The sequence below is a fragment of the Zonotrichia leucophrys genome, chromosome 1 (genome assembly GCF_028769735.1).
Source record: "Zonotrichia leucophrys gambelii isolate GWCS_2022_RI chromosome 1, RI_Zleu_2.0, whole genome shotgun sequence".
NCBI classification, from domain to species: domain Eukaryota; kingdom Metazoa; phylum Chordata; class Aves; order Passeriformes; family Passerellidae; genus Zonotrichia; species Zonotrichia leucophrys.
Genome location: NC_088169.1, coordinates 41,555,246 through 41,579,811, shown reverse-complemented (window position 1 = coordinate 41,579,811; position 24,566 = coordinate 41,555,246). Strand labels below are relative to the sequence as shown.

General features: G+C 40.4%; 1 protein-coding gene and 2 long non-coding RNA genes across 3 annotated transcripts in view; 2 read left to right on the top strand and 1 right to left on the bottom strand.

The window, feature by feature from the left end:
* The first annotated feature begins 1,640 nt into the window (after positions 1-1,640).
* Positions 1,641-24,566, top strand: part of HS6ST3 (heparan sulfate 6-O-sulfotransferase 3) — a 279,479-nt gene continuing 256,553 nt past the window's right edge. Inside the window, exon 1 of the mRNA XM_064712521.1 lies at positions 1,641-2,460. Within this exon, the coding sequence (XP_064568591.1) occupies positions 1,928-2,460 (533 nt within the window). The 5' untranslated portion in view covers positions 1,641-1,927. The remainder of the gene's footprint in view (positions 2,461-24,566) is intronic.
* On the bottom strand, positions 14,099-16,888 carry LOC135447585 (uncharacterized). The gene is made up of 3 exons (XR_010440214.1): positions 16,772-16,888; positions 14,475-14,598; positions 14,099-14,317 (listed from the first exon to the last, which is right to left on the bottom strand). It is a non-coding gene; the product is annotated as an uncharacterized LOC135447585 (long non-coding RNA).
* The window catches only part of LOC135447583 (uncharacterized), a 66,909-nt gene continuing 59,764 nt past the window's right edge, over positions 17,422-24,566 (top strand). The window contains exon 1 of the long non-coding RNA XR_010440213.1: positions 17,422-17,461. This is a non-coding gene — a long non-coding RNA (uncharacterized LOC135447583). The remainder of the gene's footprint in view (positions 17,462-24,566) is intronic.

Sequence of the window (24,566 nt, the reverse complement as noted above, 5' to 3'; positions counted from 1 at the left end):
TCATGCTGGCAAAGAACATGGTCATTTTTCAAGGTGAAAATGCTGTTTGCTACTTCCATAAGAGTCAGTGAGTGCACATCTCTTGTCATTAGACGCCAAAGACTAATAGGTTTATTTGATCGGACTCTGAATTCTTCTTCCAAAGGATGAAAGGACTTCCAGTACTGTGGTGCATGGCTGTATAAGGGTGAATTTCACCAAGCAACCCATGATATTTTCCTTAAAAAATGTCACTGAAGGTAGAAGTGCATCGTCTATTTTCATGTTTTGGCAAGACCCAAACATTTGCAACTGTCAGACTTTTACTGGTGTGTTACCCCTAAATGGGATGCTGGGAGTGTGCATGCATGTGTGGCAGATGTTTGGAGGTGGGTGGTGTAGGCTGGCTGTTGTTCCTGTGGACACCTCTCAATATTTACAGTTTGAGCTCCCTCTGTTCAGACCATTTTCTGTTAATTTCTATGATTTCTGGCAAGCTCTAATGGGAGCAGATACTCTACCCCCAAAAATCCAAGTACTCTTGGTTTCTATATAAAAACCTTCAGTTTAAAATATATTTGTCTATTTTTATAAGTTCTAAAGTTAAGTGGTCCCATGGGAAGGCACTGCTCTTGTGTTATCAGCCTTGCAGAGGTGAAGCTGCCTTTAGAGTTAAGCAAAAAAGTTGCTTTAGCACTGTCAGATATCTAATTAATCCCTCAGTAAATAAAGGCATTCTGGAATTAAATAAGCAAGATGTGCAATCAGTTCTAAGACAAAATGCTTTGCATATTAATATATTGTAATCCAGGAGCCTTATGAGGTTGGTTTTAGATATGAAGTATTTGTAAGACTTTTAACATTATAGGGAGCACACTTCAGGCAAAACAGTGGGGATTTTTTTTTTTTTGCAAAATTCTGCTGAGTGTGATCTGCGGCTAAAGATTTGAATGTCTATTAAAGAAAAAAAGGGATAATTTTAGTAGGGAAAACAACACAGTTTCAGGATGTGGGTTGCTGTAAATAGGGATTGTTGTAAAAAGGGATTGAAAAGTAACCTTTTGACATTTTAATGGAGCAGCTGCACTGCTGGGGAACCGATGTTATTGCCTCGGGGAGGTGAAAGCGTTCTGCGAAGGGGGTTCGTGGTTTGGGACGGTTTGAAGACCGCAAGAACCAGCAGCACCGCGTACCAGCTACCCTGCAATTAGTCAGTTAATCTCCGGGGTGGTCGGCGCTGTCTGCCTCTGTGCATGAAGCACTTGGGGTTATAATCACGGACGTGACACCGGGAAGAGCAACTAACATCTACTCCCGACAGGAAAGCGATGGGAAATGAGGGATGTAGCGGAACACCGCTCACCTGGCTGCTCCCCGGCCCCTCCCATTGGCTGCCCGGCGCCCCGCCCCCGCTCTCTAATTGGCTGCTGCCGCCTCCCGCCCCCTCCCCGCGCGCGGCAGGTCCCGGTCCGGTACCTGGAGGGGAGCTCGGGGCCGCTCCCCCCGCCCCCGCCGGGCCGCCGCGCGCTCCCATTGGCGGCAGGGCCGGCGTGCTGGGCCCGCCCATTGGCTGGCTGTGCGGCCGGCCCGACCGCGATTGGCCGGCGGTCGGGGGCGGGGCGCGCCCCGCCGGGAGCCGGGCGCTGTGTTTGGGCTGGAGTTGCGGCGGAGCGGGCTCGGGAGCGGAGCTGTGCGGCCGCCGCCGGGCAGCGCGTTCCGGGCACGGCGCTCGGAACAGCCGCGGGCAGCGGCAAGGGATGGCCGCCTCGGGCGGGGTGCGGCGCTGCGCGCTGGGCTGAGCGGAGCGAGCCGCGGTCGCCCGCCTGCCAGGACCATGCCGTCGGGCAGGGAGCCGTGCGCCCCTCGGCTGCGGGATCCGAGCGGGGCGGCCGCCCCGGCAGCGGCCGGCAGCGCCTGATCCCGCGCCGCGCTGCCCCCGCGCACCGCCATGGACGAGCGCTTCAACAGGTGGCTGCTGCCGCCGCTGCTGGCGCTGCTCTTCCTGCTCATCGTCTACCAGTACGTGTCGCCCGCCTGCCCCGGCGCCGCCTGCCCCCGCCGCCCGCCGGCCTCCGCCGCCCGCCGCGGGGGGGGCCCGGAGGAGCGGGAGGAGGAGGAGGAGGCGGCGGCGATGCCGCGGCTGGCGGCCAAGTTCCCGTTCGCCCGGGGGGAGCTGTGCCGGCGGGTGCGGTTCGACATGCGGGGCCGCGACGTGATCGTCTTCCTGCACATCCAGAAGACGGGCGGCACCACCTTCGGGCGGCACCTGGTGCGCAACATCCACCTGGAGCAGCCCTGCTACTGCCGGGCCGGGCAGAAGAAGTGCGCCTGCCACCGCCCGGGCGGCGACAAGGACACCTGGCTCTTCTCCCGCTTCTCCACCGGCTGGAGCTGCGGGCTGCACGCCGACTGGACCGAGCTCACCAGCTGCGTGCCCGCCGCCATGGAGCGCCGCGGCTGCGCCGGCAACCGCACCCTCAGGTCAGTGCCTGCTTTCCAGATCCCGCCTTTCCCAGCGCCCTGGGAAGGTGCCCTGGCAGCAGGGCGAGAATTGCCCACTGCCGTCCTCAATAGGAAACAAACGGCGGGGTGTTCCGGGGGAGGGTGTGCTGCGGGCTCTTGCCTTCCCGGTGCGTTACCCGCGGTGCTTTGCCCCTAATTCTGCCTCTGGTGCGGTTAGCGGAGAGAAACTCCGCTCGTGCTCCGGCAAGTTTCTCCTGTCTGTCCGTCCTCTCGAAACTTGTCTTTTACAAATCACTACGCTCTTCTGCAGCAAGCAGAGTGCCTCTGCAGAATCTGATGGATCGCTGCAGCTGCTGGATGTTGTAACTAGCGGAGTTGGCGGTATCCAGAAGCCCCTAAATTCACTTTGTACCCGTGTTTCGCGCTGGCACATGGGCAGGGTCTGTGCTTTCCGTGCCGTCCTGGCCACTCGCTCTCCCTGCAGGCTCAAAGTCGGGAGAACATGTGTGGTCTCTGTACTGGCAAAAATCGCGCTAGGAATGTCCCTTTGGTGACCTGATGACAGTGGAAAAGGGAATTCTGTGTGCGTGCTGCCTCTCTGCAGGTTATAGTGTAGTTTTGTTGGGTCTTGCGTGTTCTAAACATGGAATAATTGTCAGATGGGCGATCTCTCTTGATAAGAGATACCTCTGGGTGATTCAGTAAGTTTTGGTCTTTGTTCTGATTTATTCACTGTTCAGTCAGATTATTTAGGCTAGCTATAGAACCTGTCTCTATTTGATTGATTTTGGACATGTATTCAGGGGTTAAAGGCTGAATTCATGCTTAAACCTTTGCACTTTAATAATTGTAACTTCAACTCTGTGAAATATTAAGGGAAATAGAGGAAGAATACCTTTAAAAAAAGTTAAATAGTTTGGGAGCTACATTATGTTCATTTATTTTAGTATCCATCTTGATTTTATGCGTACACAAACTTTAAATTTTCAGTAGAATTACTTCTACATTGTGGTTTGTATCTTGTCACTTAACGTGTATAGTCTGTGACATTCATGGGCACATTTTCACAGGGTTTATTTATCAGGACAATAGAGTTGATTATTGTTGTTGAACAATTTGAAGGTTATTTCATGTGAGCATCAGAGGCCCTCCCATACGGCAAAGCTAGTTGCATTTGGAAAGACTCCAGTCAGAATAATTTAAATTTATTGTGGATGGTTGGGGACTTTAGCTCTGCTTGCAGAATACTGTTAAGGTAACTCGTACAGTTTTATGAAAAAAATTTAGCTGAATATGAAGTGTATGTATTTGCTGATGGAAGAGAAATGCTGGGAATGTCTTCAAGGACAAAATAACTAGGTGGTAGCTGTAGAGCTTTAAGGAATATTCAAGAAACTTAATGTAAAAGGGAGGGGAGGAGGAAGAGTAATACTTGTAAAAATGTCTGAAAATACATAGTCTGCCAGTGAAATCCACTTTTTCTCTCGTGAAGAATATTAGTAGGTAAACGACTGAGTGCTAAATTCAGTTGCAAAGATTACAAATGGGAATTAAAATTGGAGTAATAGCTTCAGTACTATTACAGAAAAACATTCTTGTATTAGATAAATTTAAAACTTCAAGTTGAACTACACAGCCAGTCATAGGGGCTGTGGCTGTTCAGTGCATAGTCAGTAATTACTTTGACTGAAAAAAGTAGTGATACTTTGCTATTATAGATAAACGGTGTTTTCTGATTTTTTTTTTTTGTTACTGATTTTTTAAATTAGTGGATTGATTATTTGGGTAGTGTGTAAGATTGCACTTCTTGATTTGTCTTTACATAAATGAGGAAAGCACTGTGAATAATTTATTGCATCGTTTTAATACTTGTTTATTCTTGTTTTATAAGTTGTGGTGGGAGACTCTTTTACATTTTCCCCTTTGTTTTGTCATTCTAACCATGTAGCTTGGCTTCTGCTTCTCAAGGAACTCTAAAAGGAATCAAATAACCCTAAAGTATGGATTATCTCTGCTGTGAATGTCTTTGCTACTGGTGAAATTGGAATCAAGCCCAAACTACTTTGCTGTACTATTAGAGGCATGGATTTCAGTATTTTTTTTAATGTCTGAATGGAGACTGAATACCTAAAATAGGGAAGAAGATGGCATACGAGTCTAACGTGAAGTGTGCTGAATATTTTCAAGTCTTCATTTAAAGCTCCTGAATGTATTTGAAGCACTAGACTTCCCTGAGTAGCTCAACTTTTCTGCCTTCCAGCTATGGTGTCAGAAAACCAGGCTGAATTGGTTAAATATCTGACAGTGGATTTTCTTTGTGGCCGGCAGGACAAACTTTTATGGATTTGGTACCAAGGTGTTTGATCTCCTTTGCCATATATTTGATGCAGTGAAGATGTTTTATGTATTTCAGATTTTTTGTTTGTTTCTCCACTAGCAGGTGTTAATATAATCTATTCTTTCAGGTCCTGGTATATGCAGTCTGTCTTCTACTACAGCAGAGGGAATAAAGGGTTTTTAGTGTATGATAGTGAAAATTTGTTTCTTAGAGTGCGAAAAGTAGTGCAAGTTAGATTAAGTCCTACCTTTAAACGCAGATCTTCAGAAGATTTCATGAAGAAACTATGATTAGAATTCATGGGGAAAAGTTGGCTTGCTGGTAAGGAGTAGATGGTCTGGTAAAGGTCCTGGAAAACCTGTGAAGCACAGCCTCTCCTCAGTTCTTTCCTTTCATGGACAGTGTGTTTAATCAAATTAGGGTTTTGAAAGAATTTGTCTTAGTTTTTCCTCTTCCTAACGTTGGAGTTTTGAAGTGTCAGGACCCAAGATGGAACATGAGGCAAAAACTGATGCTGTGCTCCAGAAATCTGAACTTAAGTCCAAGTGCCAGCATGGACTTTTACCTCTATGGGACTTAATGGTATGGTGTGCCTTGTCCCAGCTTCAATATGAAAAGTTGTTTGTTATTAATGTATTGGATGCTACTGTGAAGTTGTAGAACTCTCTCTTTTGTTAGAAAACAAAGTAATTCTTTTGAATAACATTATTTTAAAAAACAACCAAACCAAGACAAAAAGTGTAGACTTTATTCCTTCAAATGTTTGCATATGTTTTCATTTTCAGGATGTGAGATTTTCTGCTAAAATACCTGTTTACATGTCTACAGAGCCAGACTGTTAGTTTTTCATACTAATGTGTGCTTTCACCTTTACAAAAGCTGCTATCTGGATAGTGCCTTTAATTTTTTTTTTTAATTCTTTTAAATTTCTTCTTAAAGTAACAGTGTTTTATGTGTTTGCATTGCCCTCTGAGGAAGCCATTGAAGTTCATGGTGCTTGTGTTCAGCTCCATCCCCAGAACTTGGCTTTCCTTCCGAGGTGCCAAGAAGCTGAAACTGTGGAATCCTAGCCAGTACTGCCTGAGGAAAGAATGGAAGAGAAATGGTGTGAGATGTCTAAGCTGGTATGCCAGGGAAGGGTTGGTGTCAAGTCTGAGGGACATTAGGCTGCTTCTGCAGACAGTGGGGAGAAATAGAATAACACAGGCAGCCCTTTTAATGATCTCAGACACGTCTGAGACCTGCTGAATTGTCTCCTGGAGGGCCAGTTCCTCCATTCACTGATAGCTAGGGAAAGACTAGAATTGTGAATTGGGACTCTGTGTCTAAAACTAGAAGAGTTCCAGATCCAATATTGCAGAAACATTGTCCAAACGGATTGTCTGCCTCTGTTAGGTTGCCAGGTAATCCTTGGGTGTGAGGTAGGGCTTGCTTTGTCTCTCTGCTCTGTGGAGGAGGGGTTGAGAGAACCTGACAAGTCCTGATCAAGGCACTTTTTATCCCTTGCTGATGATGCCTGCAGTATAATGAATGATTATTTATTATTGTTTATTTGAAGTTTGATTCAAGTAGGAAGGCAATCTTTTAACTATACAGTTGGAAGAACATTTTATTGTAAGTTTTGTCTAATTATCTAATATGAAACCATGAAATCACTCAAGTTGTGTAAACCCCATAAGCTTTATTGTTAATGCAGTTTAGTCTTCAAAACTGTTGATTTTCATTAATTCACTTCCCATTATACTCTCTATTTCCTTGTCCTTTTTAACTTGCCATATGCTACATTTTTCTATGGAAGTGTAAATCAGCAGTAAACCCATGAGTCCTGAAATGGAGAAAGTTGAATAGGAAATATTAGTAGAATTCCTTTTCCTTCTTTTGCATTCCTTTATTTGACTATTATGTCGTTTTTTAAGCTCTAGCTATAATAGAACATAAGACAGACTCTGGTCTTTGCAGCTGTGGTAACTGATCATCACAGAAATGTAAGAGTGTTAATTGAAAAACAGGACTATGTGGAAGATAGTGGAGAGAAGAGAATAAAAAGTCACAAATATTTAAACTGAAAGAAAAGCACAAATTCTCTGTTGTACCTTAGTATCTTCTACTGAAATGAGCCTGTAAATTATATACAGTTTTTAAAATAAATGTAAGGAACAACAAAGACTAAACAATTTCCTGTGGTCCTGCTACTGGCTGCGGGCTTTTTACTTCCTTACCTGTCTCCAGTGTAATCTGCTCCAGGGTTTCATTGTCCTTAAAATTGAAAAGTGGTGTTGTCTTCCCCAAGTGCCTAGTGTGAATCTTGTTAACTTCAATTTTAAGCCCATTGCATCTCCTGTCTTTTGAGAACCTAAGAACAAATAGATCTCGTTTTCTCTGCAGCAGCCTTCTGGGTACTTTGGCTCTTAAAATGCCTTCTTTCAAGCTTCCCTGCTTAAATAGTAACCAAATCCAATTCACTCTATCTTTATTGGAGGAACACAAAGAATGGCCTACTCTTTGGGTTTGTGTCGGTTGTTTCCTTGAAAAGTGGTGTTTCAGTGGGAATACAGTGTTTTGTCTCTTAGGTGTAGTACAAAATGGACCAGAAAAGATTACTTGACTTATTCTGAAAGTTGTGCTTGTGGTCATACACTTCACTGATATTTACCATTTTGCATTTTCCTGACACTGACTGTCAGCTTGGGATTTAAACATTATTCATTTTATTATAGACTATTACTTATATTTTCCGTTGTCTTTTTGTAGGAGCTTTGTGCTCATCCCCTGTGGATTTCATTCCCCCTTCTGTCAATTTCTTTCATTTGCAAAATTGATTTAAGTTTTTTGTTCTTCCTAGCTTTTCATCATTGGCACGTTTAGTAAAAATGGTTTTATTTTCAGCATCCATATTGTTCATGCAAACATAGAATAGAATGAAATCCCTTTGTAATAAATCTTTTGTTTGATAACTCTCAGAATTGCTTTCCAGGGTGTTCTGCCCTTGCCACATCATATTTTTTTTCCTGGACCCTTTGTTTTTTTGGCTTATGGGAATAATTGGAGTTGCTTAAAGTTGTCCTTTTTTTTTTTAAGTATTTTCTTTCTTATGTTCCTATTTTAAGCCAATTGCTGTATTTTAGAGGGAAATTAGGCTGCTTTGATCCAAATTGATTGAGATTGTAATGCTGTGTTTTTCTTCTATTTGTTTACAGACAACTTGTCTAGAACTTGTGGCAACAACTAGCAAATATCCTTAACTACTTTTGCACTGTATGTGTCACCTGTGAGTTTTCTCCTGTCAGAATAGCAGACAAATGATTGATGTACCAGAACTTTTCTGCATCAAGGTTGTCACAACCCTGAAAAATCTTTCACCCAAGTCTTGTCTTCAGAGTTTTGAAGATGCTGCTATAAATCTCAGCAGGTTGCCTACGAAAAATGACTAGAACTCATGTTTACTGTTAATTGCCAGGAATGATAAAAGAGTGGTCAGCACTATTTCAGATTGGAACAGATAGTTCTTACTCATCTGTCATTGTAATTTATGGATAACTGGAACAGAGTAAGTTTTGAGCCAGGAAGGTGCATGCTATGAAAATGATCAGCTGTACTGCAGTTCTAGTTGTCTGGAAGAGAATTTAGTGATTTATCCAAACAAATTTGCCTTTTTCTGATGTTTCTTTCTGGAAAATAGCCTGTCTAATAAGGTTTTGTTTACAATGCAGGAGCTATTATCTTTTTTGTGCAGGAGCCAGGCAGAGAAGTCCTGTGGGAGAAGAAAAGAGTGGAAGTGGCAGGATCATCCCCTAGGGCTGTACAGTGTAATAAGACATAGCCTCTGTTTGGACCTTCTCATGTTATGATATTTTTAAAATTTCTGTTAACCAGCTGCCGCATTTAGAATCCTCTTGAGTAGGGTATATCCCAATGCTTAAATTCTTACAGAGCATTGGGATATGTATTGGTTTGAGGCAGAATGGGAAAGGTTATTTTGTGAATGGGAAAAGTTGAATGGGAAAAGTTGCAGTGTAATGCCATTACACGGATAGAGCTCAGATCTGTAGGCCCAGCCAGTGGCAAAAATAGGAATAAAATTGTAAGCTTGCTTGTGGAGGTTTTTTTTGAAAACTCTTTGTGGAGAAGAAAAAAGTCTCTGCCAGCTTAGCTCTGGTGATCACAGAGAAGCTGAATGCAAAGTGTAAAGATTTGGTTGAAGTGAATGATTTCTCCCTTCAGGTGTGTTGGCAGTTTTCAATGTCCTAACTGCTAAGTAAGCAAGAGTGAAGCATCTCCTCCCAGGGTTTGGTGAACCCATGGCAGTGAATTGAGCTTATGCATAATGTAAAGCCTCTGCTGCTGTTTGTGCAGAATGAGATCCACTGAGAGCTAGGGGAAGCCTGTATTCTTTAATATTTTTAGTATTGCATTCAACTTCCTGCCTGTTCTCTGGAAGTATTTATAACCCGAATTTCTATGATGCTGTAATGTTCCCAGTTGCTTCAGAAGGTAACTTTAAGTCCCTTAAAAGCTCTATTATTGCTGAGCAAGGTTTTAAACGCTGTGTAGGAGGCTAATTACATGAATTAAGAGTCTCATTTGGACAGTCTCTAGATTACAGTTATTCAGCCCTGAAACAACTACTATTTTAAGGGGAAAAACTTAACAGAAGTATTTTGGGATTTTGTTTGAGATGGCATGAATCTTCTTTGAGAGAAATTGCTAGAGTAGCAAAATCAATAACTCTTGAAGTACTTATGGTCTGTTACATGATCAGTGCTTGAGATCTCAATATGTATTGACTGAAAAGGTGTAAAATGGGTTCTTGTAGTGATAGGGCCTATTAGGATTTTGATTTTGCTGTGAAGCTTACACTTAGGTGGTCTTATGTGTACTTCTAAATAGATCTGGAGTGTGGCCCACAGCTTAAAGTCATCTTAGAAAAAAGTGTTTAAACTTAGCGTCGTAACCCCCATTTTTTTTTTCTTTATTAATTGGTAATCTGTTAGAAAATGCTTGATGTAAATGTGGTACAGTTACATGTACTAATACACTAGTATAGTTATATGTCAGTTGTGGAAGTGACAGGGTCATGCAGGGTGGACTGTGGCTCTAAGTGTTTAAAAACTCAATGGAAATGGCAAACATACTGGCCTAACTGGCTTAGTACTGGATGAACTTTGAATGCCACATGAAGAATAATGTTGGGATGGGGAAAGCAATGAGCAGATGCAAGTTCAGTTTCCAGAGGACGGAACAAACCATGATATTCATAATTGACTCGAGAGTATATTTCTTGTTCTGTGAAGTAGCTTGATGTTGATGAGAACTCTTGGCACATGGTGCTCTTTGATACAGGAAGGAAATGCTCCCTTCAGGGGATGTGTGTGGAGGAGCTGGCATCTGTGAGACCAGTTACTTTCTGCAAATAAATTAAATAGAAAGGTCAGTGAAATAAAGCGCTTCAAAAAGCACTAATGAAAAATACAGATTTTTCTTATTTCTCATCTAAATTCTAATGATCTCAATGTAAAGAACTTGCTGACTTGCAGATTTCCATTTGATTTGTAAGCTGGCTTTTGTTTAAATAGCAAATACATTTGTTTCTCAGTGTTCGTGTATTTGCATACTTGAAAGTGTCTACTTGCAATTTTTTCTTTAATTCCATGTATCTTTGCACACAGGCTCTGTCTGAGACTGGGAAGAGGAGGAATAGCAAATGATGGTGTTTGCTTGAGGAGCTCCTCCAAGGAAGAGAAGAAAGAGGAGAAGCAGTGTAGGTATAAGTTGTGAGCCTCAAGTGAGAGTGAAGTCTGGAGAGAGCAGGGAGCAGAAATAACTCTGCAGTCTTGCAAGGTCAAGGAAGGATCAAAATTATGCAATTTGAAAGTTATTTTTTTCCAATACAAATTGTTTAGGGTTTAAAGCTCTCCATGTGTTCCTTTTATACTTGCTGGAAGAGAAAGATACAGAGGTCATGAAAAACTTCGAGTACTAGGTAGTTTGAGCTCCTGTTTTACATAGTTATTTTTTTTTTGATAAGTGTTGTAATAAAAGAGCCAAATAGTAAATTAAGCATCTTAGCTCCAGCAGTGTAAATCCCTAACAGCAGACTTGTCAGGTGTTGTTTTCATCCTTTAACTAGACTTTAATTTTTAGTGATAGGAGTAGGACCATTATTTTCCAAGAAGTTCCCAGTGTAAGTGATGAATAACTTCTGTAACTGCAAAACCTTTGTTTCCATGCCAGAAACGCCTCTGTCAGGCTAAAGCTGGGTCATTTCTGTTGCTGACTTAACAAGGTTCAGATGAGAAGAGTAACTCAATGAAATATTTTATGTTGTTTTCTATTACACATCATTTGGATTTATTATAGAATTACGTAGGAAGGGACCTCTGGCAGTCATGTAGCTCAAACCCCTGCTTAAAATCAGTCTAACTAGGGCAGGCTGTTCTAAGATATGCATGGAAATTTTGAGTAACTCCAGGGATGGTGGTGCCACAGGGTCTCTGAGCAGCTTATTGCAGTGCTTGGCCACCCTCATGGGGAAAAGAGCTTTTCTCTTCAGCTAGAATGTTCCATTTTACAAATTGCTTTGGTTTCTTCCTCTCTTACTGCTGTGTGCGTTGAAAAAGAGTCAGGTGATGACTTTTCTATTTATTCCCAGATGAAAACTGAATAGAGTAATGAGACCTGTCTGGTTTGCTGCCTTGTCCCCAGACAGAACAAGCCTCACTTGGCGACTCTTCATGTGTCATGTGTCCTAGCCCCTTCATCGCCTTGGTGGCCCTCTGCTGGCAGTTCCCACTGTACCAAGCTCTGCCATTTACTGGGGAGCTCAAAATCAGACACACCAATCCAGGTGCTGAAAGGTGGAGTGAGGGGAAGTGACTTAGCCCAGCCTGCTTAGTTGCCAACAGAGCTCAATCCTTGGTTTGCCTGCTTCACTTCCCAAGGGTGCACTCCACAGTATCCACCAGGAGCCCCAGATCTATTTCTGCAGAGCTGTGTCCCCTCCATGCCCAGCCTGTCTTGTGTGTTACTTCACCACAGGAATGAGTTTTTTCTTTTACTTAGAATCATGGAATCATAAAATGGTTTGGGTTGGAAGGGATATCAAAGATCATCTGGCTCCAATCTGCCTGCCATGGTCAGGGACACCTTCCACTAGAGCAGGTTGTTCAAAGCTCTGTCCAATCTGGCCATGAAAACTTTCAGAGATAGTCCACAGCTTGTCAGTCCTACCACCCTTACAGTAAATCACTTACCATGGTGGCTCTTCATGGGTTTCCCATCAACACAGTTCTCCAGTGTGGGATTACCCCTTAACCTCCTGACTGGTAGACTCTGACCTGGTAGACTCTGTCCTACCATCCAGGTCATTAATAGAGAGTTTTAAACACCATTGGCATCACTCAGCCAGTTCTTGAGTGACACCACAAGTTATCAGCCACCAGTTGGATTTTGTGTAGTTTGTGTACTGTTTGGTTTTTATTTTTGGAAATTGGGAAGAAAGATTACAATGGAGAAGATGAAGCTACATGAGAAGGTGTTGAAGTAAGTATTTTAACTGTTCCTTGTTCCTCAATTTGACAATCCCTGGAACAGTCTCAGAAGCTATATTTATTAAATAAATGATGGATATATGCAATGATTTTTTTTCACAGTGGACGTTACATTAGTTTGTTGGAAGAAACAACTTATTACAGCAATAAATATTTACATGGGCTGTGATGCATCCATTACATCCAGTGTAAAGTTGGCATTAAGCATGTGTTACAAAAAATATGTTGCTTTGTACATTTCTTGTAAGAATGATATGTTTCTCTGGTGACTAGGAAGGTACCTTTTTCTTATTAAATTGATTTTAGTAGGTAAATTAGAACTTGAGTAGCAGTTCAGTAAATAAGAGGCAGTCTATTTCAGGGTGTGTTGCATCAACCATTTCTATTTGAATTATTTTTATCCAAAAAGCTACCATTTTTACATTTTTTCATATTCATACTGAAGATGGTGTTCTTCAGAGCTCTAACTTCCATCTACAGTGCTAATGTTATTAAGATGATTTCAGTTAAGTGGTAGTGTAAAACTTTCTCATGTATTAACATGAGAGCTTCTCTGAGTTTGTAATGAAAGAACATAAGTTTTGCCTTTTTCCCCCTGAATTATTGTATTGAACTGTCAATATATGTAAGATTTTATTGTGCAAGTGTCAAAGCTTCTGTAGGCAAATACAGAATCCAGAAAAAAAATGGAGCAGCAAATATATAGGCAAAGAATTTTGCATTTATTTAAAGTGGATTATAAAGGCTTTACAGTGCCAAGCAGAAAAGGTTCAGAAGATGTGAATAGTTAGTTTGTATGTGCATCTTTATTTTTTACTGCTTAACACTTCACTTACATGAAGTAAAGGTTTAAAGTCCCTGTTTTCAAGACAGACTTGTGTCCCAAGCTTCAGCTCAATTATGCTAAAGTGGTCATGTCTTTTTGTCAGGCTTTTAAGGCCTGAAAACGCACATTGAAATTATTTCCTCCAAACTGAGAATTTAGTTGTCTGAATGAAGGGAGTAACTGAAATTACTTTTCCCAAACAGCTCAGGCCTTCTCTGACCCGTTTCCTTCTTCAGCAAAGTCTTTGTTTTGCTCTCCACAACCATGTAAATGTATGCTGAGTTTTGCAGCACTGCCTCTGACTTGTGCAGATTACTTTTTATCAGGCTATACCTCTTTTCATTTTGATTAAATTGCCAGATACCTGACAATGGGATAAAGAATCCCACTGTGATATGGGTCAGTACCAGCCATCTAAATGGCTGCTGGGCCTTGCAGTAGAGTAATAGGAAAACTGATGGACTGCATCTGACTTACAGGTTGACTGGGAAGCTTAAGTGCTGCCACACAGAACTGTGGCTTTGATTAGGAGAGCAGTGGGGATGCCAGAAGTTTATCATTCTTCTTTCGTGCTCTGCTACTTGTATTCCAGAAAATTTTCACACAGTTTCAATGAAAATATTAAGCATAAACCCAAACAAAATACCAAAAAAAAGGTGAATTGGGAAGTCTTCATTAGCAAGAGGGTCGTTGGAGTTGCATTGATATTTTAAGCCAAATTGCAAGTTGTGTATCCTTTCAGGAAGTAAATTTATACTATATGCCTAAAGAATTTTCTCTTTGTACTGTATATATGGATAGCAGAAGAGCTTAAAAGGACATGGAGAATATGAAAGATTTATTTTTCACAATCACTTTTTTATTTTTACCTTTTTTTTTTTTTTCTGTAAAGATGCCTACTACTTCTTGTATTATTCAGGTCACATTCTACACTTCTGATTTACCTTCTTGGCAGCCTGATGTTGCCCACTCTCCCACATTGCTGTCCTTTCTATCTTGCCAGCTCTTTTGCCTTTGTTTTCTATGTTTTTCTTGTGTGACTCACATCACATTTGCTTTGTACCTGCTTGCTGTGCATACAGAATGAGGTGGTTGGAGTAGTGCTCCTCTCTGCTCAGTGTCCGGCAAGCTGCAGGCTTGAATCAGCTCTTGGGCTTGTCTGCCCTGTCAAAGTTCAAAGGGACTTTTAGCTGTTTGGCTTTGCAGGAGTTACCAGAACTGACCAGTTTAATCTATCCTAAATTCTTTCTTTTATTGTTCTCTCTTTTCCTAGCAGTACACAGAAACAGATAAGAAAAAAATAAATGTCTTTTCTTCCTACCTGAAAAGCCAGGGGATTGAAAAGATGCATTTTTGTGTAACTCTGTGTTTCTGTCTTTTCACTTAAGCTGCTGCTCACAGGGCTTTTATAATTGCTTCCTTTTGATTTGGGTTCCTAGTTTGTCCTAGGATAAAGCATGAAACAATTGCAAGTTGTCTCGGTAACACATGGCTCAGTCTTTTACTTTTGCAGTGACTTGGAGAAGAAGGTATTTAAGCTTAGCGTTGACAGTGTTGGCAGAAAAATACTGTGTTTTACCACTGACTGTCTGATGGCAGTACTAAACCCCAGCTCTGCAGTGTGAGACACCAGTTTCATCCTGAGGTAGGAACAGGGTGATGCCTCAGGTTTTAGCTTTTATATTTTTCAGAGTCTGTACTGCTTTAGTGTGTGGTTCTGAGCTTTACTTTAGGGGATAGTAAGCTCTCTTAGTGAAGGAGTGAAGGCTGACCTGGAACAGAGACTAGACGGAGCTAAAGAATAAAGTAGGTATTTATTAGGAGGCCTCAATGGATCCACCTTGGGCAGCACAAGAGCCAGCCAGGGCTACAGCCCAGGTGAACCCAAAAATGGTCACCAAATGTTCGACTGGTCACGGGGTCTCATACTTTTATAAGTTCTAGTCCATTAACATATTGGAGTTATTGTCCAATGACAGCTCCAGCACATGAAGTCCCATCCTTCTTGTTTTCTTCATTCTGCCATTGTTTATGCTCTTCGGTCTGAGATCTGGATCATTTGTCCTTGGTCCCCAGTGAGAGGAGGAATTATTTTGTCCACCTACTCCATGAAGAGAGCTTACTATCCCCTCATATGGAGCTCAGAATTACACACTAATGCAGTACAGAATGTGAAACCGTAAAAGGTAAAACCTGAGGCATCAAGGGGAGTCCTTCCCAGCAGGTGAAGGAAGGCAGATGGGCCCTGGCTTTGTCCCCTGCCGCGGAGGCAAAGGAGGGAGGTGTGAAAGCTCCTGTAACCTGGGGAGAAAAGGTGATGGTATGATGGAACTGGAAATGTATGAAGTAAAGAGAACTTAGGTACAAGTAGAGGGGGGGATAGCCCTGGGTTAAATAGAGGAAAAAGAGATTTAATGAGAGAAGCAATATGCAAGGAAATCCAAATAGAACATCTGTTTGCAACAAGACACAGGAAAGCACACTGCTCTAGCAAGCTAATTTTCAGCAGGTGTATTTGCTCTGCAGTGACTTGTTCAATCTCAGTAGTCAAATTTTAGCTTCAAATTTTTGAGAGCTAATTTTAAGCAGTTAGCACATGCTTTCTCATTATCTTTTAATACAGATTTGTTTGCCTCCTACTTCTTGAATTCACATCTAGTATCTGAATTCTTATTTTTTTTCTCTATAATCAAGGGTTTGAAATTAAGAGAAACAGCAGCTCATGAAAAATCATGTATGTTCCTCCAAATCCTGGTGCCCCATGAGCAATGTGGTGTGTAAATGCACACAAGCTGACTTTTTTGTGTGGCTGTTCTCTTCCCCTTCATTCTCTTTGGTGCCCTTTCATTCATTCTGTTCTAACCTCCTGGTTTGGTTGTACTGCTCCCTGGTCAGCCTGGTGCCTGCATGGCAGTAGCAGTGGCTGAGTCAATGATTGATGTGGAGACTGAATTGCTGGACACAGTTAGTGAGTGTTTCATGGAGCAGTTAGTCTGCAAACCAGAAGAGGGAGAAGCAGTTTTGTGTGTGCTTCTGACCATTGTGTGCAGGATCTGGTTCACAGTGTTACTGTCATTCTGTGAAATGTGTTTACGTTTCTTGCAGGATCATCTACCTCCATCTCTGAAAATCCCCTGCTTTGTGGGTTTTGTATTTCTAGAGAAAATGATTTAAAATTAAAAACCATATTAAAGACAATTTATGAAAGTAGAATCCTTGTACGTGGCATGGAAACTACTTGAAGATGCCATGTGGAGTGTTGGAGGAAATGCATGCACCTATCAAAGATAGTAAGTCCAAAAATAAACTGGCATAGCATAGTTAAACAGCAGGGTAAAAGGTGGTTACACAAAGCAGTTTTCACCATTTTTTAAAAGTTAAGTTTTGTCTGCAAGAGCAAAATACAAAGCTTCATAAATTTCTGGCAGTATAAGGTAAGAATGCATACATTCAGCTAAGAAAGGTATTTGAGGAACAATTTGCAGGAGGTATAAAAGTAATCTTTTTGAAACACACTGTGAACAAGAAGCCCACTGGAGATTGCATAGGGCTAATAGATGATCTCTCCTTCTATCCTCTAGAAATAAAGCTGTATCAAAAAAGAAGCTGTTGTCTTACCTCTTGTATCCAAGTTCATTTTTGAGCTTAAAGAAGTTCTGAACTGGAACCTTTCATTATGGAGGATGTATCAAAGGATCTCTCTTCAAACTGAAGAGTTGGTAGAAGCAATTATGGAACAAGCTTAGAAAAAGGAGGGATGAAAAAAGAGACATAAAGCAGATGGTTTTTAGAAGTGCCAGTTTCCAAACTAGATGGTATTGAGAAGAGCCCAGGAATTAAGCAACCAAACCAGTAAATATAGATATGTCCCTGTGCTTAAAACTTGGCATTTGAACAATTTGAAAGTAATTTTAAATACTCCTACTGCTTATCAATAAGCTTAGCGTCTGCAATGGGAAAACTAGGAGAAATTATTACAGGAAGTAGAATTAGCAGACAGTTGCTAGTACAGCATAGTGGGAAGCCCACGTGACTTTTGTAATAGAAAATCATGCCTGAATAATGTTGTAGTGTGGCAGGGTAGAATGTAAGGAAATAAAGATAGTGCAGAAGGCAGTCTCACCCTTGAGGAGTTGCAGCTGTGCCAACCACCAAAGATTAGGAACAAACCTGCCCTTAATGGGCCACAGCTGTGTCCAATGAAGATGAGTGCTACAATAGAGTGGGTTAGCTGGGTGAGGGGAGAGATGGTGTTTGTTGGCTGTGTTGTGAAGGAGTCGTCAGTGCTGTGAGGAAATCAAGGAGAAGGTATGGGAGCTTTGCAATAAGATGGCAACATTGTAGGCTCTAGAGAGGGATTAAAAACATGTCTGCAAAGGAAGCTGAGTGGTTTTAGTATGCTTTAGATAAAAATGGTAACTGTGTTTACTTTGTGTGGAGTTTTTCTGCTCTCAACCCTTTTTCTGGTCACAATCTTAAGAAAAGATTCCAAATGAAGAACTAAAATTTTTTTCTTAGGTCTTGTAGTGGATTTTTTTTGCAACACTTAAGATTAGTCTTCTAGATTTGGAATGCTGTTTGAGAAGAAGAATCTCTTAAATGACAAGTTCAGCAACAGTGTCTTGTTACTGAAAAGCTCTTAGAGCAGACTCAGCCTTTTTTTTTTTTTTTAAGTTTTATTTAGAACTGATTAGTGGCCTATGTTCTTCTCCAACAGTAAAATGCTCTCAGTCACTGTTCATGCTTTAAGACAGTGTTGCAAAGATGTGACTGGAAGTTGTGCAGAAATTCATGCTGTAAACTAACTAGTTTTATCTCTGCTTGTGCAGCAATGGTAGTAAGCCAAGTGTCTCATTTGGGGCTTTTCAGTGTGGAACTGAAGGTGGTTGTGTAAAAAAAGATTTCATATCTGAGCTGAGTGTTGTTTCTCCTGCTGCTCTCACTCTAACTCTTTATGTCTTTGGTTTGGGGTTGTTTTTGGGATTTTTTTTTTTTTTGCTATTGCTGGCAATGAGGCTTTAAGTGTTTGTATTGTACACTGAAACCAGGATGTTAGCCTTGGTAGTCCAAAATCTAAGTGGAATTCAGTATTTTCAAATGGAACCCTGAGTGACAAATGATTGATTTGTTTCTTGGCTTATTTGTTTATTGTGACTTGGGAGATACAGAAAAAATTGACAAATTGGGTTGGAAGAGTTGATTATCAGACACACCTAGGTTAGGAAAAGTTCTGAGAAAAAGTTAAGGATAATGGCATGGTTAGAAATATGGGAAACCTCAGGACAGGAATTCTGAATTTGACATGGTAATTAGAAGATTTGGAAGGCACAGAGGAGGCATCCTTTTTTTTTTTTTTTTTTTTGGCTTGTGTGAAGGAGGACTGGTGAGGAAAAATGGACATGGGATGGGCTGTGTTGTAACCTTAGGTGGACTGCAGTGGTGGAATCAGAGCAAATGTCAGTAAGGCTGTGGGTGTTTCTGAGAGACTGGGGCCTTTCAGAACTGGGTGTGAGTGGAGAGGAGAAACTGAAGGATATTTGTAGTTTGGCAATGAAGTGTAATGGAGATTGTTGGAACTGCTCTTCCCAGCTTTTAAAACTGAGAATAGGTGAGCCTGGTATGTTTTTCCTGGTTTTGGAAATAACTCAAATCCTTGAACTCTTAGCAGTTGCCTATTCAAAAGTTGTACATTAAGGGACTCCTTGTAGTAGAGTGATCATTTTGAGAATCATTGATAGAGAAAAAGTTTTTAAATAGTAGATGTGAAATCCTTGTAACTTGCCTGAATAAAACACAAACTCTTGAGGTAAGGAGACAACAAGTTTCTGCATGCCCCAGTTTTTTCATGCCTTTACAGGTACTTGGTTTATCATATCATCTTCAAGTTTCTTGGTCTTAATTGCCCGTATAGCACTCAGACTGAGACTCATGCAGGCATTTGCACTGCAGTAGATGGATTATAAATCCATTGAATCAAAGTAATCATCATGGAGTACAGTAAACTTTGTGTGAGGTTCCTGTGAGCTGCATGTATATGCACCTTTTAATCCTTTCCATAATGAAAAGGCATTTTTGGCTTGATGAGATGTTGGAATGAAAAGTACTTGTGCATAAAAAGATGTGCTTAGATACATCTGCTATGGTAAATCCCTTTCAGCTGAAGTTCTGAATCTGCAAAGTCTGACAGCTTTTTATTTAGTGGTACAGTTGTTAGCACAGGTACATATGGTAGCAATGCTTAGAAATACTACCTGTGAGTTCTTAAATATGTATAAAGCAAAGAAATTCTTTACCTTCATTTGGCATTTTTAAGATAAACCACACTGGCTCTTGAAAATGTAATTTTAAATCTTCAACTACAAGCCTTTTAAAAAAATGATTTTTTTTTTTTCCTTCAGAAATACAGTTTAGGACTATGAATCAGACAGTGCCTTTAGTTGGAATTACTTTCTATATGCATCCATATTTCCCTTTTTATATTTAGTGTAAATATATCCAAATATATATGCTAAATATATTTAGCATAACTATTAAGGGACTGAACTTTTCAATCCCTGAATCTAAAAACTTGGTTAAAACAAATGCAGCAAACCTGACCAGATAAACTCAGGAGAACCTCAGGCTCAAGAAGAATTATGTACAAGGCTGGAAAACAAATTACTGCTTGCTTCATGTTGTTCAAGTGTGCTGGCTTTTCCTTAGTCCTTCTTTCAAACCCTGTTCATTCTTCCCTTGCAGTGATTCCCCAGCTTGAGACAATCTGCATTTTCCATATTGGAATTTTTCCTCAGAGTCCCTGAGAAAATATCTTTACTCAGTCACCTTTTGATGCTTGACTGTGGTTTTGCTTTCTGAAGCTGTCAAGAACACTGTCAGTCTTAGCTGCCCTGTAGCTTCCCTACTTGCCATCTGTCCCTATCTGTCATATGTGTGTTTCTTTACTATATTTTTAATGGCTGAGTGCTCAGTGTTTAGGGAAGACATCTCCTTTCTTTACCATCTCATTCCTGCCGGTTTAGTCTTTGCCATGTGGCATTTTCTGAATTGCAGGGAGTTTTATGGTGTACTGTAAACTGTAACCTCATGAAATAGTGAAAACATCAAATTCTGTAAAGGATGAACATGAATTTGAATGGTTTTAGCATAATATTAAGCGTGAGTTTGGCATGCTTCTGTTTTCCTGTGTGCTTGCCACAGAGGCTTGTCCTCGACCATTTATGTCAGTTACACTCAGGAAAATAGTGTTTGTTTACTCTCAGTATTCCCCCAATGACAGTGACTTCACATTCTCTACAGTTATTAAGTGACCTCTTTTTTTCCTTTGTAACTCTGATCAGAAGAATCAAGGTGGTATTTTATTCCAATTATGTCAGCTCATATTCCTTGCTCTCCTTATGTTGTTTCTGTACATATGTGTGGACATATTTTAGAAGAAGAGGTAAGATGTGTATTGTGGAGAAGAACTTGTTACAAAAAATGTCCTTAATATTTGGAAGTGCGTAGGAAGAAATTTTAAGCTAATGACACCTCATTCCGCTTTTTTTCTGTTGAAAGTAGGTCAAGAGTGGTTTTGGCCCTATTAAAATCAGAGTAGATTATTATTTTCTTACTTAACAGTGACTGGCTCCTGAGTGTAGAGAAGGGAGTGGGGAGAAAGGGCCAAGGTACTTCTCTAGTCCCGCTCTCTAGACACAGGATTTAATATTATTGTTCAAATACTGTTTGCTACTGTGTGCCTCTCAGGCTGAAGTGCCTGTGGGGAGAGCAGCAAAGGAGGGGCAGATGGAAAAGCAGCTCCAGAGCTGCAGTGATAGTACAGGGCTTCCTTGTTCTTCTTGGGAACTCAGGTGAGCAATCCCTTGTTTTATTTCCTTTTCTTCACTGCAGTATGTAGCACCATCATTAATGACTGCTTTGGCTGTAAATAATAATGGCATAATGAAGCTATAAAACTTTATTTGACATTAATAGAAGCAAATTTTGTACCTGCAGCTGATGGTATGACTGTCTAATGCTTCTTCAACAACTGCTTTTCTGTTAATTTCTTGAGGAATTGATAAAATGTGCAGTTAACTGATAAGCTTGGTAGGTGTAAACTTAATTACATCATACTCTACTTATGCAGACCCTACATGCGGCTTTACATCCCACTTTATTGTCGGACTTAATTTTGTTTAAGCTTGAGAATGATTCCCTTATTTCAGATTAGCCTTATTACAGATTATTTGATGTTAATTTTTGAAGACACACCTAGGCATATCATCTTGGAAAGAGGACTGCAGTTACCAACGTATTGAGAATAACTATTTTAACACATTTGCTTGCTGTTCAGAGACCAGTTTTTCAGTGCTGACAAGCTGAGAAAAACAAAAATTCTGATTTATATGGATTTGAGAGCCTTTTATGTTTATAGACATGGGTAAATGAAACTCTCAAGTTCATCTGGTCTAATTTAGGAAATGCTAAATGTGTCTTTTTGTTATTGCCTACCCTGTAGGCAAACTGTTCCCCCAGCGCACACAGAGTTTTATTTACAATTGCATAAGTGTCCCTGGTGCCTGCTTTGGCAATTCAGTCACATATGTTGGGCAGTCCTATCAAATAATATATCCTGCATTTGCATCTTCTGGCTCTTGGATGAAAGGGAAAAATGTTTTCCTTAAAAGAGAGTGGTTTATTGATTTGTTTGTTTTTATTTTAGGTCCTTCTTACAGCAGACAATGCTACTATCCATAGTTGCATAAGATTTAAAGTCATGATGTCAGCAGCATCCTTGTTTCAGAAGATGGAGTGAATGCTTATCTATAGCTTCCCATATTCCTGTGCTGCCATTGAGAAATAGTTATAAATAGGGAGGTCAGCTCACTGAGCAGTCCTAAGTGGTTTATTGCTTGTTTCACTGATCTCAGTATTTCACAGTGATGCAATGAATAATACAGTATTTTTGTGTTCTACCTGCTTGACACAAATGCTTCATCTGAGACCAGTCCCACTAACTATACTTAGAGTTTGTGCTACGAAGATTCAGGGGCCACCCTGAGATCTCCACCAGTGATGCCAGTGAAAGAAAACTTTTCTCAAATAAAGAAATGTGGGGATTTCCTTAATACAGTATGAGGTATACTCACTTTCTAGTAGGAATCTTCATCAAGTGATCCAGAAATTATTTGCCAGTTAATCAAAATGACTTGCTTACTTTTAAGAAAAGATCTGTTTATCCTCCCTTCTTAAAAAACTCAGCTAACTAGTTCAGAGATATCACAGAACCACAGACTTCAGATTATTTGGTAACTCTTCCAGAACTTTATCCTTTCAAGTAGGATCTGAAATTATCAGCTATTTTGATTTTTACAGTTTTTAGGCAGTGTTATCTCTCGTTTAAGATGTTTTGTTGAGTTGCTAAGTGGCAACTGGCAGTGTTAGACTGCTTTCAGCATTTCACTAAAATAGGTAGTGGCTCAGATTTCTCTGACTTTCAGGTGATATTTACAGCAAGATAATCTTTAACAAATAAGAGTATGGCATACGAGGCACTTCTGGCCTCAGTGCCGCTGTTTGAAATATCTTAAAATTCTTCCTTATCTGAAATTGTGAGTCCTTCAATCTACCCAGAATGACTTTTTTTTTTTTTTGCTATTGGCACCAAAATCTTCTGCCCTCCCCAGTACAGTAATTTCTGTAAGTGACAAACACGGTGAATAGGAAGGGAGCTTAGTCCATCTTTTATTTGCATTGGAAAGAAAGGAAAATGGTATTTTGCTTGACTGCTACAGATTTCAGATAGGTTTTTTTTAATATTTACTATAATACTCCAGGTTAATTTTTTTTTAATCTTATAATTGTAAAACATGGAACAGCATTCTGCTAGAATGGCATAGCTGAAAGTCCACATGAAGTGTTGTATCCTTCTACAATTTTTTTTATTTGAATCAGTAATTTTTCAGAGAAAGTTTTGCATCTACTATTCAAAGGTCTAGTTGATTTATAACAGCAGTAATTATATTCTTCTTGTAGCTAATTGTATAAAATGTGTTTGATCTATTTTTTAAACTAGCTGTCAGATCACTTTCTTCTGTTCTCTGTGGCTGGACATTATTTATGGAATACAGCAGGAAATAAATCACTGTTGAGCTGCTAGCTAATGAGATAGCTTTTCTGAAATTTTAAGGATTATAAAAAGCAAAATATTGAACAGTAGTTTTTGTTTTTTTTAATGCAGGATGCACTAGTGTTCATGGTAATGTACCCTTTGCACCACGAAGAATAGCATTATGATTTCAAGAGCTAACAATTTTCGGTACAAATGTTTATGGAAATGAATAAACATCTTCAGATTTGCATTAAAGGTCAGGAAGATTATTTTGTTGAAGCTAAGAAGTAAGAGTGAATAGTTATTGCCCTTAAAATCAGTACTGATTTTCGCAGTTGCTGTAATGTTTAGCCTTTTAAAAAACTACTTATTTGTCATTGTTTTGCATTACTAAGGCAGCCAGCTTTACAATATATGTGTGCCTCAATGACTGTGAGCAGGAATGATGTAGGTTTTTAAAAAGTGTTATTTATTTTGTATGTGGAATGAGTCAGGTATACTTGCTCACTGATAATGGCCTGTTACACGTAACTTTTTATAAGTATTAAGGCAGTTGAGGGATTGAGATGGGACAGCAGAATGTGCTTCAGGGGAAAACAGAGTCCATCACTTAAGGGAATAAACTAAATAATGGAAGCACCAAGCAAGGAAGAAAACCCAGATGCAGGAGATCAAAACCAAATAGCTTAAAGAATTAAGTGACTGGAATTGCAAACTTTTTCAAACTAACATTCTTTCAAAGTGACTAAAAAGTGTGGGTGCCAAACTTCAGCAAGGGACTCCATTTTCAGAGCTGAAGGCAGGCATTGGCTGTATTGTGGAAAGGCTTTTTGTTTAAGATATTCCCCATGTCCCCTAGCTGGCAGTTCTGGTTCCCTTAGGGTACAGTAAGCACTTAGAACTGGCTGGTGGGTGAGATGAAGATGCACATTTGTCTACTCCTGCTGTATTTCCAAGAAAAACCTGGAGACCGAGGAAGAGGGAATGTTACCTTAGGAGGCCTGAAACAGGAGTGGTTGCCTGCATTTAAACAATCATATTTTATTTGACCCTGAATGTCTTCTAAGAACCACTGTGTTGAGTAAAAATGACTTTGCATGCCCAGTTACTTTTCAAGTGGTCTTAAATATTAATAGTAGTATATATGTAGGCAGAGAAATGATTGTTCTTCTATTGTATCCTCAGAAATTGAACTTTTCTAGGACTGTATTAATTTCTATTTGTACAAGGTACATATTACTGATGCCTCATGAGTTCAGGGTCACATTATATATCCAAGATGTGTGATTTAACTACAGACATGGAATTCTGAATTCCATGTCT